Source organism: Tympanuchus pallidicinctus, unplaced genomic scaffold (genome assembly GCF_026119805.1).
Source record: "Tympanuchus pallidicinctus isolate F22 unplaced genomic scaffold, pur_lepc_1.0 scaffold37, whole genome shotgun sequence".
Taxonomy (NCBI): Eukaryota; Metazoa; Chordata; class Aves; order Galliformes; family Phasianidae; genus Tympanuchus; species Tympanuchus pallidicinctus.
In genome coordinates, this window is record NW_026294755.1 from 1419110 (window position 1) to 1438934 (window position 19825).

General features: G+C 60.9%; 1 protein-coding gene, 1 long non-coding RNA gene and 1 pseudogene across 4 annotated transcripts; all 3 read left to right on the forward strand.

Moving 5' to 3' along the window:
* Window positions 1–1127: 1127 nt before the first annotated feature.
* On the forward strand, window positions 1128–19430 carry ARHGAP27 (Rho GTPase activating protein 27). The gene is made up of 15 exons (XM_052699613.1): window positions 1128–1504; window positions 8873–9265; window positions 9955–10152; window positions 13470–13580; window positions 13676–13743; window positions 13828–13915; window positions 15164–15268; window positions 15343–15441; window positions 15515–15584; window positions 15661–15768; window positions 15840–15938; window positions 16948–17025; window positions 17108–17242; window positions 17329–17434; window positions 18769–19430. Exons 1-15 carry the CDS (start codon window positions 1196–1198, stop codon window positions 18944–18946), a joined length of 2145 nt encoding a protein of 714 aa, XP_052555573.1. The 5' UTR covers window positions 1128–1195; the 3' UTR covers window positions 18947–19430.
* On the forward strand, window positions 1499–3053 carry LOC128088793 (uncharacterized; annotated as a pseudogene).
* LOC128088796 (uncharacterized) lies at window positions 4854–8118 on the forward strand. Of its 3 annotated transcripts, none has more exons than XR_008210392.1 (3): window positions 4854–5023; window positions 6838–6889; window positions 7187–8118. It is a non-coding gene; the product is annotated as an uncharacterized LOC128088796 (long non-coding RNA). The 3 variants fall into 3 exon arrangements; XR_008210393.1 differs by having other exon boundaries at window positions 6838–6863; XR_008210394.1 differs by having other exon boundaries at window positions 4854–5010; window positions 6838–6876.
* Window positions 19431–19825: the final 395 nt, after the last annotated feature.

The window sequence follows — 19825 nt, forward strand, 5'->3', positions numbered from 1 at the left end:
AGACGCCACTGGGGACCCCGGGCTCAGTGCCCCCCACCCTTCCAGCCTGCCTTTCCCCAACCCCTTTCCTTCCCCAGCAGTGGGACTGCGGGTCCCCCCACCCGCCCCATAGATCCACTCCACGCCGGAGGATGTGATGGGATCCCACCAGGGGACAAACCCCACTGGGGACCCCCAGGATCAGTGCCACGAACCCTTGGCTGCCTTCCCCCCCAACCCTCCAGCAGTGGGTCTGAGGGCGACCCCATCTCCCCCATAGCGTCACCCCACGCTTGGGACCATAACAGGACCCAGCCCTGGAGGGGACAAACCCCACTGGAGACCCCCGGGATCGGTGCCCACCACCCCACTCTTGGGGCCACGATGGGACAAACCCCATTGGAGCCCCTTGGGCCGATGTCGCTCCCCCTCCTCCCCCAGCAGTGGGGTGGGGGTGCCTCCATCCAGCCACCCCACAGCTCCGCCCGCAGCCCTATGGGACCCCAGGAGAGGGCCGACCCCACTGCAGCCCCCCGGGATCGGTGTCCTCTGCCCCACAGCACCACCCCGCGATGGGACGCCAGGAGAGGACAAAACCCCACTGGGGACCTCGGTGATGAGTGGCCCCACGGCGCCTGCGTGCCCCCACCTCTCCCATCGCAGCAGTGGGGCTGGGTGCTCCTGCCCACCCCACAGCACCACCCCGTTCCTGGAGCCGTTTTGGCACCTCTGCAAGGAACAAACCCCATTGAGCACCTTAGGGATCAATGTTCCCCCCACCCCCCACAGCGCCACCCCACATCTGGGGCTGTGATCACCCCCCGCCAAGGGGGGAAACCCCACCGGGGAGCCTCGCGATCGACATCCGCCGTCCCGCAGACCCCAAGAGCCGCAGGCCGAGGGACCCACAAGCAAACAAACCCCGCTGGGAAAACCCCGCAATCGATGTCCCCCGCCCCACAGCTCCACCCCACAGCCGGAGCCGTGATGGGGCACCAAGAGGGTCGGAACCGGCACCGAGGACCCCACGGCCGGCTGCCCCCTCCCCGCAGACCCCGAGGCCGCTGGGTTGGGCCCTTCCTGCCGCAGGAACCGGCCGCATCCCGTCGGCCGCCATCGCCCCATCCCTCCCTCCTGGGGAGGAGGAAATAGGTTGGGCCACGGGGCCCCAACGCGGGGCGAGCCGGGACGGGGCGCTGTGCCCTATAGGGCCGCCATGGAGGCGGAGGAGGTCTACGTCTTGGTGGAATACGGCTTTGAGTACCGCACCAAGGACGGCACCGTGGTCTCCATCCACCCCAATGAGCGCTACGTGCTTTTGGGGCGCACCAACGAGCACTGGTGGCACGTCCGGAGGAGCGGCGATGCGCGGCCCTTCTACGTCCCCGCTCAGTACGTCAAGGAGCTGCCCCCCATGGCCGCCCCGCAGCCGCTGTACCCCGACGAGGTGGGATCCTATGGGTTCCCCACGTTACGAGTGGAGCCCAGCCCCGGCGAGAGCTCCAGGAGACAGCGGGAGGTGCAGGTATGCGACACCCCATAGGTGTCCCCACACTGGGCTTCGTGTGGGGCATCAGCGACCGGTGCTCCGTGGGGCAGAGCGTCTTCAGTACCCCTCGCCTGGGGGTGGAATGGGACGGGGACGCGGCTCCCCAGGGTCTGGTGTCCCCATCCCATAGGGTGGCACTGGGACAGGGATGGGGGTCCTCAAGGTTCAGTGTCCCCATCCTGTGGGTTTCGGTTCCCCATCCCATGGGGTGGGACAGGGACAGGGCTCCCCAGGGCCTGCAGTCCCCATCCCTTTGGGGTTTTTGTGTCTCCATCCCTTTGGGGTTTCTGTGTCCCCATCCCTTTCACTTTTTCGTCTCTCCATCCCCAGGGGGCACAGGGGGACATGGGGACGGGGACTCCCCACATTTTGGGGTCGGATGTGCCAAGAGGGGACGCGGGGACAGGCAGTGCCACCCACTGTGTGCAGGATGTGGGGCTGTAGGATCGGTGCTGTCCCTCACTGCCATCATCCCGACGTCTCCCACATGGCACAGGGGGGCTCCCAGGGCCGCCCCGCAGTGTCGCGCAGTGGGGCAGGCTGTGGGGCCGGCCGCTGTGTTCATCCCCCTGTGGCGCTGCAGAATGGGGCCGTCGGGGTCCCTCCATCCCGGCGCTGTTATGGGGCAAAAAGAGGCAGAAAAGGGTTAACAGGGAACCGCAGCAGCTCCTCCCTTGTAGGGCGGGTGTCACCTGGGGAGGGAGGGGAGCGGGGGGTGCCACCCCACAGAGCTCACCCACACCTGTAGGTAAGGAGGGGCCCTTCTGGGGGGTCCCTTACGTGGGGTGGCTGAGGGGCTGCTCCCTGATCCCGTTCTCTATGGGGCGTCCGACAGCGGGGTCGACCCACCTGTGGGGCACAGCAGCACCGCGGGGTCTCGCGTCCTCCCCACGGCCCAGCGCCTCTTTGGGATCACCTTGCGCTTAAAGGGGGGGGGACACGTGCCAGCACCAGGACCCCAATGCCAGCCCTAAACCCAACGCCGACCCCAATCCCGATCTCAGCCCCACACCACCATTCATGCGTCCCTGGGCTCAGCCCCGCGCTCCCAGCCCCATCGCCTCGGGATTCGCCAGTGGGGTTTTTTCTGCTGCGCACCCCGTGCCGTAGGGCTGCGCTGTGCTATGGGGCAGAGCTGCGGGGTGTTGCCGTCCCCCCGCATTCCTCGCCTTTCCCAAGCGCTGCCGGGCCGGTGACATCGCCCAGGTGGGAGAAACCCTTATGGGACATTTCGCAGCCTCAGCCCCACATGCGCAGCCCTTCTGCCCGCCCCACAGCCCTCCCAGGAGGCAATTCCGCATCTGGGGAGCGCTGCTCTTCCGCCCCATAACACCAACAGGAAGCACACGGCGCGCCCAGAGCCACAGCGGGGCCACCCAGCGCCCCGACCCCATAGAGCTCCCCATAGCGCAGCGTCCCCGCTGGGACACCCCAACCCCACGGATCCCATTGGAGCATCCCGACCCCAAAGCGCCGGGATGCTGCAGCGATCCCACAGCCGTGAGTGGCGGCCGCTGCACCGGGGCGAGGTATGGGGTGGGCAGGGGATGGGGGCAGCTCGCTATGGGGCGGCGTGGGGCAGCGTGGGGCGGTGGGGCCACGGCGAGGAGACTTTGTCCCCATTGCCGTCGCAGGTCGTAAAGGCGGAGAGCAAAGGGTAACTGTGGGTTGGCTGCCTCTTCCTGCTTGGGGTCACGCACCCTATGGGGATGTGTCCCTGCCGGGAGGAGGGCGGGGGGCCCCTCTGCCCCCGGTGGGGTGTTGTCACCCGTGGGGACGCGGGGACAGGAAGCTGTGGGGCAGCTTCGAAGGCTGTCGGATGCAACAGGGCAAAATGGGGAAGAGGCGAAAGTTGGGGTGCGCGGAGCGCGGGGACGGAGCCAGGGGTCCCATCCTCGGTGTGGGGCTCAGGGTGGGTCGGCCCCATAGGCAGCCCCATAGGCAGCCCCATAAGCAGCCCCATAGGCAGCCCCATAAGCAGCCCCATAGGCAGCCCCACACGTCTGGGCGGAAATGGGCGTTTATTTTGGGGTGCGGTGGCGGCGCCGTCAGCCTCAGATGGATGCAGAGTGGGGAGCTGGGGGTGCAGGAAGTGGAGGGCGGGGGGGGCTGCGAGGGGGGAGCAGGGGGCCGGGGGGAGTCAGATGTTGGGTTGTCGATGAGGTGGGATCCCAAAGTGACCCCAAAGTCCCAGGAATCCCAAAGTGCTCCAAAAGTGCTCCAAAAGTGCAGGCGTTGGGGGCAGATTTGGGGGGCAGGCGTTGGGGTTCCTATGGGGTGGGTCGGCTGTTGGGGCTGGATGAGATGGATGCGGATATTGGGGGGCCGATATTGGGGAGCATAAAGGGATGTTGGGGGGCAGATGTGGGGCCAGACGTTTATGGGGGGCTGTATGGGGCGCTGATGAGTTGGAGGCTGATGGTGGGATGCAGATGTTGGGGGGCCAATATTGGGGTTCCAGCGTTGGGATTTGGGGGGGCCAATATTGGGATGCTGAGGTTGGGGTGAAGATATTGGGGGCCAATTTGGGGGGGCTGATGCTGGGGGGCCAACGGTGGGATGCAGATGTTGGGGTGCAGATGTGGGGCCAGGAATTTGCCGGGGGGCAGATTTGGGATTCATATGGGATGCCAGTGAGATGGGCGTCGATGGTGGGGTGCAGATATTGGGGGGGTGATGTTGGGGGGCAGAGTTTGGGGTGCTGGGGTTGAGGCAGATGGGTTGGATGCAAACTTTAGGGAGCAGCTCGTGGGGCACAGATATGGGGGGCGATGCTGAGGGGCCGATGTTGGGGTGCTGATGTTGGGGGGGCCGGCGATGGGGCACAGAAAGGGGTGCCGATGTGATGGGTGCAGATATTGGGGTGCAGACATGGGACCAGATGTTTGTTGGGGTGCAGACCTTTGGGTGCTGATGTTTGGGGGTCAGGAGCAGGAGGGAGATGTTGGGGGGCCAATGATGGGTGCAGATGTTGGGGTGCTGAGCTGGAATGCAGACACTGGGGTGCAGAAATCGGGGTGCAGGAGTGGGGTTTGTTAGGGGTCTGCGTTGGGTGCTGATGAGTTTGGGTGCTGATGTTGAGGTGCTGATGTTGGGTGCTGATGTTGGGGTGCTGATGTTGGGTGCTGATGATGGGTGCTGATGATGGGTGCTGATGTTGGGGTGCTGATGTTGGGTGCTGATGTTGGGTGCTGATGTTGAGGTGCTGATGTTGGGTGCTGATGTTGGGTGCTGATGTTGGGGTGCTGATGTTGAGGTGCTGATGTTGGGTGCTGATGTTGGGTGCTGATGATGGGTGCTGATGTTGGGGTGCTGATGATGGGTGCTGATGATGGGTGCTGATGTTGGGTGCTGATGTTGGGTGCTGATGTTGGGTGCTGATGTTGAGGTGCTGATGTTGGGTGCTGATGTTGGGTGCTGATGTTGAGGTGCTGATGTTGAGGTGCTGATGTTGGGTGCTGATGTTGAGGTGCTGATGTTGGGTGCTGATGTTGGGTGCTGATGATGGGTGCTGATGTTGGGGTGCTGATGCTGAGGTGCTGATGTTGGGGTGCTGATGATGGGTGCTGATGTTGGGTGCTGATGTTGGGGTGCTGATGTTGGGTGCTGATGTTGGGTGCTGATGTTGGGTGCTGATGTTGGGGTGCTGATGTTGGGGTGCTGATGTTGGGTGCTGATGTTGGGTGCAGATGTTGAGGTGCTGATATTGGGGTGCTGATGATGGGTGCTGATGATGGGTGCTGATGTTGGGGTGCTGATGTTGGGGTGCTGATGTTGGGTGCTGATGTTGGGTGCTGATGTTGGGTGCTGATGTTGGGGTGCTGATGTTGGGTGCTGATGTTGAGGTGCTGATGTTGGGTGCTGATGTTGAGGTGCTGATGTTGGGTGCTGATGTTCGGGTGCTGATGTTCGGGTGCTGATGTTGGGTGCTGATGTTGGGTGCTGATGTTGGGGTGCTGATGTTGAGGTGCTGATGTTGGGTGCTGATGATGGGTGCTGATGTTGGGGTGCTGATGTTGGGGTGCTGATGTTGGGGTGCTGATGTTGGGGTGCTGATGTTGGGTGCTGATGTTGGGTGCTGATGTTGGGGTGCTGATGTTGGGGTGCTGATGTTGGGTGCTGATGTTGGGGTGCTGATGTTGAGGTGCTGATGTTGGGGTGCTGATTTTGAGGTGCTGATGATGGGTGCTGATGTTGGGTGCTGATGTTGGGTGCTGATGTTGAGGTGCTGATGTTGGGTGCTGATGTTGGGTGCTGATGTTGGGTGCTGATGATGGGTGCTGATGTTGAGCTGCTGATGTTGGGTGCTGATGTTGGGGTGCTGATGTTGGGGTGCTGATGTTGGGGTGCTGATGATGGGTGCTGATGTTGGGTGCTGATGTTGGGTGCTGATGTTGGGGTGCTGATGTTGGGTGCTGATGTTGGGTGCTGATGTTGGGGTGCTGATGATGGGTGCTGATGTTGGGGTGCTGATGTTGGGTGCTGATGTTGGGTGCTGATGTTGGGGTGCTGATGTTGGGTGCTGATGTTGGGTGCTGATGTTGGGGTGCTGATGATGGGTGCTGATGTTGGGTGCTGATGTTGGGTGCTGATGTTGGGTGCTGATGTTGGGGTGCTGATGATGGGTGCTGATGTTGGGTGCTGATGATGGGTGCTGATGTTGGGTGCTGATGTTGGGTACTGATGATGGGTGCTGATGTTGGGGTGCTGATGTTGGGTGCTGATGTTGGGGTGCTGATGTTGGGTGCTGATGATGGGTGCTGATGTTGGGGTGCTGATGTTTGGTGCTGATGTTGGGTGCTGATGTTGGGTGCTGATGTTGGGGTGCTGATGTTTGGTGCTGATGTTGGGTGCTGATGTTGGGTTCTGATGTTGGGTGCTGATGTTGGGTGCTGATGTTGGGTGCTGATGTTGGGGTGCTGATGTTGAGGTGCTGATGTTGGGTGCTGATGATGGGTGCTGATGTTGGTTGCTGATGTTGGGGTTCTGATGTTGGGTGCTGATGTTGCGTGCTGATGATGGGTGCTGATGATGGGTGCTGATGTTGGGTGCTGATGTTGGGTTCTGATTATTGGTGCTGATGTTGGGTGCTGATGTTGGGTGCTCATGTTGGGTTCTGATTATTGGTGCTGATGTTGGGTGCTGATGTTGGGTGCTGATGTTGGGTTCTGATTATTGGTGCTGATGTTGGGTGCTGATGTTGGGTGCTGATGTTGGGTGCTGATGTTGGGTTCTGATGTTGGGTGCTGATGTTGGGTGCTGATGTTGGGTGCTGATGTTGGGTGCTGATGTTGGGTGCTGATGTTGAGGTGCTGATGTTGGGTGCTGATGTTGGGTGCTGATGTTGGGTGCTGATGTTGGGTGCTGATGTTGGAGTGCTGATGTTGGGTGCTGATGTTGGGTGCTGATGTTGGGTGCTGATGTTGGGGTGCTGATGTTGGGGTGCTGATGTTGGGTGCTGATGTTGGGGTGCTGATGTTGGGTGCTGATGTTGGGGTGCTGATGTTGGGGTGCTGATGTTGGAGTGCTGATGTTGAGGTGCTGATGTTGGGTGCTGATGTTGGGGTGCTGATGTTGGGTGCTGATGTTGGGTGCTGATGTTGTTTGCAGATGTTGGGTGCTGATGTTGGGGTGCTGATGTTGGGTGCTGATGTTGAGGTGCTGATGTTGGGTGCTGATGTTGGGTGCTGATGTTGGGTGCTGATGTTGAGGTGCTGATGTTGGGTGCTGATGATGGGTGCTGATGTTGGGGTGCTGATGTTGGGGTGCTGATGTTGGGTGCTGATGTTGGGGTGCTGATGTTGGGGTGCTGATGTTGGGGTGCTGATGTTGGGGTGCTGATGTTGGGTGCTGATGTTGGGTGCTGATGTTGTTTGCAGATGTTGGGTGCTGATGTTGGGGTGCTGATGTTGGGTGCTGATGTTGGGTGCTGATGTTGGGGTGCTGATGTTGGGTGCTGATGTTGGGTGCTGATGTTGAGGTGCTGATGTTGGGTGCTGATGATGGGTGCTGATGTTGGGGTGCTGATGTTGGGGTGCTGATGTTGGGTGCTGATGTTGGGGTGCTGATGTTGGGTGCTGATGTTGGGTGCTGATGTTGGGGTGCTGATGTTGGGGTGCTGATGTTGGGTGCTGATGTTGGGGTGCTGATGTTGGATGCTGATGATGGGTCCTGATGTTTGGTGCTGATGTTGGGTGCTGATGTTGGGTGCTGATGTTGGGTGCTGATGTTGGAGTGCTGATGTTGGGTGCTGATGTTGGGTGCTGATGTTGGGTGCTGATGTTGGGGTGCTGATGTTGGGGTGCTGATGTTGGGTGCTGATGTTGGGGTGCTGATGTTGGGTGCTGATGTTGGGGTGCTGATGTTGGGGTGCTGATGTTGGAGTGCTGATGTTGGGTGCTGATGTTGGGTGCTGATGTTGGAGTGCTGATGTTGGGTGCTGATGTTGGAGTGCTCATGTTGGGTGCTGATGTTGGGTGCTGATGTTGGGTGCTGATGTTGGAGTGCTGATGTTGGGTGCTGATGTTGGGTGCTGATGTTGGGTGCTGATGTTGGGGTGCTGATGATGGGTGCTGATGTTGGGTGCTGATGATGGGTGATGATGTTGGGTGCTGATGTTGGGTGCTGATGAAGGGTGCTGATGTTGGAGTGCTGATGTTGGGTGCTGATGTTGGGGTGCTGATGTTGGGTGCTGATGATGGGTGCTGATGTTGGGTGCTGATGTTGGGTGCTGATGTTGGGTGCTGATGTTTGGGTGCTGATGTTGGGGTGCTGATGTTGGGTGCTGATGTTGGGTGCTGATGTTGGGGTGCTGATGATGGGGTGCTGATGTTGGGTGCTGATGTTGAGGTGCTGATGTTGGGTGCTGATGTTGGGGTGCTGATGATGGGTGCTGATGTTGGGTGCTGATGTTGGGGTGCTGATGTTGGGGTGCTGATGTTGAGGTGCTGATGTTGGGTGCTGATGATGGGGTGCTGATGATGGGTGCTGATGTTGGGTGCTGATGTTGGGGTGCTGATGATGGGTGCTGATGTTGGGTGCTGATGATGGGTGATGATGTTGGGTGCTGATGTTGGGTGCTGATGAAGGGTGCTGATGTTGGAGTGCTGATGTTGGGTGCTGATGTTGGGGTGCTGATGTTGGGTGCTGATGTTGGGGTGCTGATGTTGGGTGCTGATGATGGGTGCTGATGTTGGGTGCTGATGTTGGGTGCTGATGTTGGGGTGCTGATGTTGGTGTGCTGATGTTGAGGTGCTGATGTTGGGTGCTGATGATGGGTGCTGATGTTGGGGTGCTGCTCTCTGGACCCCCATCCCCCTCGCTGACGCCCCCACGTCCCCGCAGGAGCGCCGAGAACCAGAGGAGCCCTCAGCCCACATCTACCTCAACCTGCAGGAGCTGCAGCTGGAAGCCGCCTCATGCGGCCCGGCCCCGCTGCCCCCCTGCCCGCCCCACAGCGCCGACTGGGAGACCCACCGCGACTCGGAGTCGGGACTTTTGTTTTATTACAACCCCAGCACCGGGGAGACGACGTGGGAGCGGCCCTTGGAGCTGGACGTCGATGCCGTGAGTCCCGGCGCCTCCCCCCCCATGTGGGGACACCAGGAGGAGCCGAGCAGGCCGGCGCTGTGCTGTGATTCGGCGACTGGAGAGGGGCTGTGGGACCCACAGAGCGTGGGAGATGGGCACTGGGATGCGGAGATGGGAACGGCGCCCTACAGCCCCATGGAGCACAGGGTGAGACTGCGGGGAGCAGGGGTGCGATGGGGACACGGGGGGGAAGAGTGGGGATGCAGTGGGGATGCAGTGGGGACACGATGGGGACTCAGAGGGAAGACAATGGGGATGCGATGGGGGACAGTGGGGACACAGTGGAGATGAGGTGGGGATGGGGATGTGACACAGTGGGGACATGATGGGGACACAAAGGGGATGCAGTGGGGACACAATGGGGACTCAGCAGGAATAAATGGGGATGTGATGGGGGCACAGTGGAGATGAGGTGGGCACACGACACAGTGGGGGGACACGACAAAATGGGGACAAAGTGGGAACACAGTGGGGATGCGATGGGGAGGTTGTGGGGGATGCAATGGGGACAAAGCAGGGATGCAGTGGGAACACAATGGGGACAAACCGGGGACACGGTGGGGATGTGAGGGGGACACAGTGGGGGCATAATGGGGACACAACGGGGATGCAGTGGGGACACAGTGGGGATGCAGTGGGGACACAGTGGGGATGCAGTGGGGACACAGTGGGGATTTAATACGGATACAGTGGGAACACGATGAGGACACAGTGGGGACACAACGTGGGGACACTGGGGACGCAATGAAGGTGCAATGGGGACACGATGGGGACACGGCGGGGACGCAGTGGGGCAGGGATGGGAACTCCTGGTCACCTTCCCGCCCGCCCCGCAGCCGCCCACCCCCGAGGCCGATTACCCCGAGCTGTCTGCAGACGAGCTGGAGCCCTGCCCCGAGGAGGACGGCTCGCCCCCGGGCTCCTTCCGGTGGGGGGCGGCTCCCTGCCCGCCCCCCCGGTGGCACCAGGAGCTGGCGGGGTCCCCACGGTGGGACGGAGCCCCTGGGGAGCGGGAGCCACGCGGCACCGAGACGGTATGGGGTCGGGGGGGGGAGGAAAGGGGGGGGATGAAGATGAAGGTAAGGATGAGGGCGGAATGGCAGCAGGGATGGGGGCGAGGATGGGGACAAGAATCGGAATGAGGATGGGGTGGAGTTGGGGGTGAAAATGGGGAATGGGAGTAAGGATGGGGGGGTGAAAATGGATGAAGGTGAGGATGAGGATGGGGATGGCAACAGGGATGGGGATGAGGATGAGGACGGATGGGGACGAAAATGGGGGCGGCAATAAGGGCAGGGATGGGTGTGATGATGGGATGGGGTGAAAATGGATGGGGATGAAGATGAGGATGGGGTTGGGATGGGGATGTGGGGGGGGATAGGGATGAAGATGAAGATTGGGATTGGGATAGAGGTGAAAATGGGGACAGGAATAAGGATAGGGATAGGAAAGGTGATGAGGATGAGGATGAGGATGAGGATGAGGATGAGGATGAGGATGAGGATGGGGATGGGGATGAGGATGGGGATGGGGATGGGGATGGGGATGAGGATGGGGATGAGGATGAGGATGGGGATGAGGATGAGGATGAGGATGGGGATGGGGATGAGGATGGGGATGAGGATGAGGATGGGGATGAGGATGAGGATGGGGATGGGGATGAGGATGGGGATGGGGATGAGGATGAGGATGGGGATGAGGATGGGGATGAGGATGGGGATGAGGATGGGGATGAGGATGGGGATGAGGATGGGGATGGGGATGAGGATGAGGACGGGGATGAGGATGAGGATGGGGATGGGGATGGGGATGAGGATGAGGATGAGGATGGGGATGGGGATGAGGATGAGGATGGGGATGAGGATGGGGATGAGGATGGGGATGAGGATGGGGATGAGGATGGGGATGAGGATGGGGATGAGGATGGGGATGGGGATGAGGATGAGGATGGGGATGAGGATGAGGATGGGGATGAGGATGGGGATGAGGATGAGGATGAGGATGGGGATGAGGATGGGGATGAGGATGAGGATGAGGATGAGGATGAGGATGAGGATGAGGATGAGGATGAGGATGAGGATGAGGATGAGGATGAGGATGAGGATGGGGATGAGGATGGGGATGGGGATGAGGATGGGGATGGGGATGAGGATGAGGATGGGGATGAGGATGAGGATGGGGATGAGGATGGGGATGGGGATGAGGATGGGGATGGGGATGAGGATGAGGATGAGGATGAGGATGGGGATGGGGATGAGGATGAGGATGAGGATGGGGATGGGGATGAGGATGGGGATGGGGATGAGGATGAGGATGGGGATGAGGATGGGGATGGGGATGAGGATGGGGATGGGGATGAGGATGAGGATGAGGATGAGGATGAGGATGGGGATGAGGATGGGGATGGGGATGAGGATGGGGATGGGGATGAGGATGAGGATGGGGATGAGGATGAGGATGGGGATGAGGATGGGGATGGGGATGAGGATGGGGATGGGGATGAGGATGAGGATGAGGATGAGGATGAGGATGGGGATGAGGATGAGGATGAGGATGGGGATGGGGATGAGGATGGGGATGGGGATGAGGATGGGGATGGGGATGAGGATGGGGATGGGGATGAGGATGAGGATGGGGATGAGGATGAGGATGGGGATGGGGATGAGGATGAGGATGAGGATGAGGATGAGGATGAGGATGGGGATGGGGATGAGGATGGGGATGAGGATGAGGATGAGGATGGGGATGAGGATGAGGATGAGGATGGGGATGGGGATGAGGATGGGGATGGGGATGAGGATGAGGATGGGGATGAGGATGAGGATGGGGATGAGGATGAGGATGAGGATGAGGATGAGGATGAGGATGAGGATGAGGATGAGGATGAGGATGGGGATGGGGATGAGGATGAGGATGAGGATGAGGATGAGGATGAGGATGAGGATGAGGATGAGGATGAGGATGAGGATGAGGATGGGGATGAGGATGGGGATGGGGATGAGGATGAGGATGAGGATGGGGATGAGGATGAGGATGAGGATGAGGATGGGGATGAGGATGAGGATGGGGATGAGGATGAGGATGAGGATGAGGATGAGGATGAGGATGAGGATGGGGATGAGGATGAGGATGGGGATGAGGATGAGGATGAGGATGGGGATGAGGATGAGGATGGGGATGAGGATGAGGATGAGGATGAGGATGGGGATGAGGATGAGGATGGGATGAGGATGAGGATGAGGATGAGGATGAGGATGGGGATGAGGATGAGGATGGGGATGAGGATGAGGATGAGGATGAGGATGGGGATGAGGATGAGGATGGGGATGAGGATGAGGATGGGGATGGGGATGAGGATGGGGATGAGGATGAGGATGAGGATGAGGATGAGGATGAGGATGAGGATGGGGATGGGGATGAGGATGAGGATGAGGATGGGGATGAGGATGAGGATGGATGAGGATGAGGATGAGGATGGGGATGAGGATGGGGATGGGGATGAGGATGAGGATGAGGATGGGGAGGATGAGGATGAGGATGAGGATGGGGATGAGGATGGGGATGAGGATGGGGATGAGGATGAGGATGAGGATGGGGATGAGGATGGGGATGGGGATGAGGATGAGGATGAGGATGGGGAGGGGGATGAGGATGAGGATGAGGATGGGGATGGGGATGAGGATGGGATGAGGATGAGGATGGGGATGAGGATGAGGATGGGGATGAGGATGAGGATGAGGATGATGAGGATGAGGATGGGGATGAGGATGAGGATGAGGATGGGGATGAGGATGAGGATGAGGATGAGGATGGGGATGGGGATGAGGATGATGGGATGAGGATGAGGATGAGGATGAGGATGGGGATGAGGATGAGGATGAGGATGAGGATGAGGATGAGGATGATGATGAGGATGGGGATGAGGATGAGGATGAGGATGGGGATGAGGATGAGGATGAGGATGGGGATGAGGATGGGGATGGGGATGAGGATGAGGATGAGGATGGGGATGGGGATGAGGATGGGGATGAGGATGAGGATGAGGATGAGGATGGGGATGAGGATGAGGATGGGAATGAGGATGAGGATGAGGATGAGGATGGGGATGAGGATGGGGATGAGGATGAGGATGAGGATGGGGATGAGGATGGGGATGAGGATGAGGATAAGGATGAGGATGAGGATGAGGATAAGGATGAGGATGAGGATGAGGATGAGGATGAGGATGAGGATGAGGATGAGGATAAGGATAAGGATGAGGATGAGGATGAGGATAAGGATGAGGATGTGGATGAGGATGAGGATGAGGATGGGGATGAGGATGAGGATGATGGCTGGCGTCTGTCCCCAGGTCCTGGCAGGTGGCCTCCACCAGCGGGCCAGCAGCAGCTCCAGCCAGGACAGCGGGTTGCTCGCATGGCCAGCTGGCAACCCGGCATCACCAGGGCTCCGCGAGGAGAAGGTGAGCATCCTGGGACAGCGTGGGGACGTGGGAGCACGCAGATCTGGGGGGCTCTGCAGGCCGGGGCAGAGCTGACGCTGCGCCTTCCTCTCCAGCTCAAAAGCCTTGACAAGGCCGGGGTGCTCAACAGGACCAAGACGATGGACAGAGGGAAGCGGATACGGTGAGTGCGTCCCCGCGTCCCTCCAAAGGGGACAAGGGTGGCCGCGCCGCCCCCGCTGTGACCCCCACCTCCCTCTGACCCCAGGAAAAACTGGAGCTCCTCCTGGACGGTGCTGGAGGGCGGAATCCTGACCTTCTTCAAGGACTCCAAGCACTCGGCTGCGGGTGCCCTGGTGAGCGCCATGGGGCCGCAGGAGGGGCGGCACCCGAGCGGAGAGGGAGGGAATCCATGGGAGGGGGCCAGGAGCCGTGGGGTGGGACCAGGACTCGTGGGATGGGGTCAGGATGCAAAGGACAAGAAGGAACCCAACAGGAGAGGGCAGGAACACACGGGATGGGCTCAGGAGCCATGAGATAAAGGCAGCCCCCAATAGGAGGGGGCAAGAACCCACAGGATGGGACCAAGGCCGGTGGGATGGGGTCAGGAGCCATGGGACAAGCGCAGAACCCAAAGGTAGAGGATGAGAACCATGGGAGGGGGCCAAAACACATGGGGGGGAGTCAGAAGCCATGGGAGGGGGCCAGGAGCCGGGGGGTGGAATCAGAATCCATGGGACAAGTGTGGCACCCAGTAGGAGAGGATGAAAAGCCATGGTGTGGGGTCAGGATGTGTCGAGTTGGAGTCAGGACCCACAGGACAAGAGCAGAACAGGAGACAGTGAGAACCTATGGGGTGTGGGTCAGGACCATTGGGGTAAGGCCAGGAGCTGTGGGGTGGAGTCGGGATCCACGGCACAAGGACAGACCTTGGTCAGGGCTGCACGTGGTGGCAGTGTGGGACATGGCAGAGTGTCCAAGCCATGCAGGTGCCGTGTGGGTGCATGTGGGTGCATGTGGGTGCTGCGCCCCGTGCCTTGCTGTCACACGCACCATCTGTTGGAGGAAGCGATGCCTGTCCCAGCCCACAGCCAGCACTGAATGCAGAAGTTGCACCGGGGTCTTGCAACACCCCACAGCGCTTATGGGGCCAGCACAGGGTGACACCGCTGTCCCCACAGCAGGGAGGTGGCTTGGGGTCTCCAGCATCAGTGGGTTGGAGTTGGTGAAGGGGAATGCATCCAGAGCCAGGACACGGGGCAGGACAGCCTGTCCCCATAAGGCCCAAAAGGGCCGTGCCCCCCACGGACGGCCAGGAGCACAGACGGGGCTGACAGCAGCAGAGTCCCACCCCAAAGACCCCTCAGGCTCAGTTCAGGGCTGTCCCATAAGGTGACAGCGATCCTTGGGTCACCCACAGACGGTGGCACAGGACAGGGAGATGCGGGTGACCCCCACAACTGCAGGGTCCCCTCGTTGCCACGGGGTGGGGACAGACGGGTCCCACTGCGGTCGTGGGGACAGCGCTGCCCCCGAGGGCCCCATTTTGGGTGGAGAAAAGCCCAAAGCGGCGTCCTGGGGTGACTCCCCGTCCCCACACACAGCGGCACCCCACCACCCTGACCACCCCGGAGCACACGGTGGAGCTGCGTGGAGCCGCCATCGCCTGGGCCAGCAAGGAGAAATCCAGCAAGAAGCACGTGCTGGAGGTGAGCGGGGGGACGGCGCGGGGACGTGGGTCACCCTACGGGGTCAGCCCTCACCCCAAGCGTCCCACCCCCAGCTGAGGACGCGGGAGGGCTCCGAGTTCCTCATCCAGCACGACTCGGAGCAGATCGTCACCACGTGGCACCGGGCCATCGCCGACAGCATCGTGCTGATGGTGAGGGGCGGCCGCGCAACCGCGTCCCCCCGCGCGTCCCCAAACCCCTCCGACTGACCCCGCTGCCCCCCAGGGCTCCGATGTCCCCACCGAGGAGGACGCCGAGAGCGGGACGGAGTTCGGCTCGCGGGAGAAGCTGGGCGGTGAGGAGAGGAGGGCAGCGGGCGAGCGCCGCCCCGACGTCCCCGCGGGCGATGCTCACCCTGCCCCCTCCCACAGCACCCAGCCCAGGCGACAGCGATTCCAGCAAAGTGCGCAACAAGCTCCGCAAATTCCTCCAGCGGCGGCCGACGCTGCAGTCCCTGCGTGAGCGTGGCTACATCAAAGGTAGGGATGTGCCCTGGGTGTCCCCAGGATGTCGCCTCCCGCCCGTGCCCACCTCCCCTTTTTTCCCCCAGATCAGGTTTTTGGGTGCTCGCTGCAAGCGCTGTGTGAGCGGGAGCACGGCACGGTGCCACGGTTTGTCCAGCAGTGCATCCAGAGCGTGGAGAGGAGAGGTGCCAACGTGGGGACGTGGGGATGCGAGGATTTGGGGATGTGGGGATGGGATTGTGGCAACATGGAGACATGGGGATATGGGAATGTGGGGACATGGGGACGTGGGGACATGGAGATGTGGGGACGTGGGGATGTGGGGACATGGAGATGTGGGGACGTGGGGATGTGGGGACGTGGGGATGTGGGGACATGGGGACGTGGGGACATGGAGATGTGGGGATGTGGGGATGTGGGGACGTGGGGATGTGGGGACATGGGGATGTGGGGACATGGAGATGTGGGGACATGGGGATGTGGGGACATGGAGATGTGGGGACATGGGGATGTGGGGACATGGGGATGTGGGGACATGGAGATGTGGGGATGTGGGGATGTGGGGACGTGGGGATGTGGGGATGTGGGGATGTGGGGACGTGGGGATGTGGGGACATGGAGATGTGGGGACATGGAGATGTGGGGATGTGGGGACATGGGGGCGGGGTGGTGGCATCACTTCTCTCAATCAGGAAAGTCCAAGTTTGATGAGGAATCCCATCGGGGCTTCCCAAAAAACCATTGGGTTGGAGTTGTGAGATGGCACTGGCTGTCCCCACCCTGGTGCCACCAGTGACCATGTGGGAACAGCCCTGGGGACGTGGGGACACGGGGTGGGGTGGTGACTCTCGCTGGCGTAAGCTCAGCTTTGACAGTAGGGAATCCCATGGGGTTCCCCCCAAAATCCATCGGGTTGGAGCTGTGTGTCGCCGTGGCCATGCTAAAAGTGCCACTGGCTGTCACTGCGCAGTGCCACCTGGATGACCGTGTGGGGACAGCCCTGGGGGCACGGGGTGGGGGGTGGCGTTCTCCCCAGGCAAAGCCCGGCTTTGAGGTCAGGGAATCCCGTTGGGTTTCCCCCCAAAATCCGCTGGGTTGTGGCCATGCGTTGACACATCTGTGCTCAAAGTGCCACCCGCTGTCACCACATTGGTGGCAGCGCCACCTGGATGACCGGCAGTTGTCACCCCTCAGGGCTGGACATCGACGGGCTCTACCGGGTCAGCGGCAACCTGGCCACCATCCAGAAGCTGCGCTACAAAGTGGACCACGGTACTGTGCCCATGTCCCAGGGGTGTCCCCAAATGCCACCTGGTGGGTGTCCCGTGTCCGAGGTGTCCCCGTGTCCCCGCAGAGGAGCACCTGGACCTGGACGACGGGCGCTGGGAAGACGTCCACGTCATCACCGGTGCCCTCAAGCTGTTCTTCCGCGAGCTGCCGGAGCCGCTCGTCCCCTTTGGGCACTTTGACAAGTTCATCGCCGCCATCAGTAAGGGATGGGGACGGGGACGGGGACACGGGGGGCGGCCCGTCCTCCAGCATCACCGCCCCACACCGCATCCCGTCCCCTTGCAGAGATGCAGGACCCGGTGCTGAAGGGACGCTGCATCCGTGACCTCGTGCGCTCGCTGCCGCCCGCCAACCACGACACCATGGAGGTCCTCTTTGGGCACCTCTGCAGGTGACGCCGCGTGGCCCGCCATGGGGCCACCAAGGCGGAGGGGGGACGGGGCCGCGTCGTGGGGTTGGGTCCAATCTGAAGACGCTTGGGGGGCATGGAGGGAGAGGCCAGGTTTCAGGGACCCCTGCGACCTCAGGTGGACCAGGTTCTGGGTTTAGGCAAAGCCACACGGGGTCTGGCTGTGGGGCTCCCCGCGGGAACAGGTCTGGGTGTTCCCCACATCCTCACAGGGATGGGTCTTGGGGTTCCTCATACAGGAACAAATCTCGGGGTCCTCCAGGGCCCCACTAGGGACTGGTTTGGGGATCTCCATAGGAATGGGCCTTGGGGTCCTGCAGAGCCCCACAGGTACCGGTGTTGGGCTTCCTCATAGGAACAGATCTTGGGGTCCTCCAGAGCCCCATAGGGACTGGCTTTGGGATTCCCCATAGGAACCAGTCTTGGGTTCTTGCAGAGCCCCACAGGGATGGGTTTTAGAGGGTCCCACAGGACTGGGATTTGGGGGCTCCCAATAGGAACCACTCTTGGAGTTCTCCAGACTTCCATTGAAGCTGGTTTGGGGATCCACAGGAACTGGTCTTGGGGTCCTCCAGAGCCCCATAGGGACTGGTGCTGGGGCCCCCCACAGGAACAGATTTGGGGGTCCTCCAGAACCCAATAAGAACCAGGCTCTGGGGTTCCCTATAGAATCTGGTCTCGGGGTCCTCCAGAATCCCAGTGGGACTGGTTTGGGGATCTCCATAGGAACCCGTCTTAGGATCCTCCAGATCCCCATGGGGGCCTCGGGGGTCTGCGTAACTCCACTGTGATGGGGATTGAGAGGTCCTGCAGAGCCCCGCGGGTGGGGTCCCACTTAGGGGGCTGGGGTCCCATTTCGGGGGCTGGGGTCCCATTTCAGGGGTTGGGGTCCCACTTAGGGGGCTGGGGTCCCATTTTGGGGGCTGGGGTCCCATTTCCGGGGCTGGGGTCCCACTTAGGGGACTGGGGTCCCATTTTGGGGGCTGGGGTCCCATTTCAGGGGTTGGGGTCCCATTTAGGGGGATGGGGTCCCATTTCAGGGGTTGGGGTCCCACTTAGGGGGCTGGGGTCCCATTTAGGGGGATGGGGTCCCATTTCAGGGGTTGGGGTCCCACTTAGGGGGCTGGGGTCCCATTTTGGGGGCTGGGGTCCCACTTAGGGGGCTGGGATCCCATTTTGGGGGCTGGGGTCCCATTTCAGGGGTTGGGGTCCCATTTTGGGGGCTGGGGTCCCACTTAGGGGGCTGGGGTCCCATTTCGGGGGCTGGGGTCCCATTTCGGGGCCCAGTGGTGACGCTGTCCCTCGTCCTGCCGCAGGGTGGTCGAGTTCAAGGAGGAGAACCGCATGTCGGTGCAGAGCGTCGCCATCGTCTTCGGCCCAACGCTGCTGCGGGCGCCGAGCGAGGAGGGCAGCATGGCTGTGCACATGGTGTTCCAGAACCAGGTGGTGGAGCTCATCCTCAACCAGTACGGACACATCTTCCCTGACGGGTAGCGCGTGACATGGGGACAACACAGGGACACCGCGAGGACACCGTGGGGACACCGCGAGGACAGCATGGGGACACAATGAAGACACCACGGAGACATCATGAGGACATGGTGGGGACATGATGGGGACACCACAAGAACATCATGAGGACACCATGGGGACATGATGAAGACACCATGAGGACACCATGCGGACATCATGAGGACATCATGGGGACACCATGTGACACCATGTGACACCATGAGGACACCGTGGGGGACGCCATGGGGACACCGAAGGGACACCACGGAGACACCATGGGGACACCATGGGGACACCATTGGGACTCAGGGGCATCAGACTGTGGGTGACAGCACCTGAAGGTGGCACAAGGGATGGGGACACCGCTGGGGACGGTGACATGGACCCTGTGGGGAGGGGACACCCAGGACGGGGTGTGGAGATGCGTGGCCGGGAGCGGTGCTCCTCAATAAAGAGATTGTAAGGACATGAGGACAGTTTGGTGACATGGGGACACCAGGGGGAAGATGGGGACACAGAGACACCATCAGGGACATGGGGACACCATCAGAGAGGTGGGGACATCAATGGGGACGTGGGGACACCGTCAGGGACACAGAGACACCATCGGAGGCATAGGGACATCAGTGGGGACACCGCTGGGGAAAAGGGGACAACAGTGGGGACATGGGGACACGGGGACAACATCAGGGAAGTGAGGACACCGTCAAGGACATTAGAACTCCAGTGGGGACATGGGGACACTGGTGGGGATATATGGACACTGGGACAACAATGGGGACATCAGTGGGGACGTGGGGATAAGGGGGACAGCACAGCAATGCTTTGGGACCCCATGGGGACAGGGCACAGTGAGGACGG

Bases quoted from the DNA above. Each gene is read 5' to 3' on its own strand.
- ARHGAP27 (XM_052699613.1), top strand. From the start codon at position 1,196: ATGGAGGCGGAGGAGGTCTACGTCTTGGTGGAATACGGCTTTGAGTAC. The intron at 13,916-15,163 runs GTGAGCGCCATG...CCCCACACACAG, and splicing joins ACTCGGCTGCGGGTGCCCTG to CGGCACCCCACCACCCTGAC. The intron at 15,585-15,660 runs GTGAGGAGAGGA...CCCCTCCCACAG, and splicing joins CTCGCGGGAGAAGCTGGGCG to CACCCAGCCCAGGCGACAGC.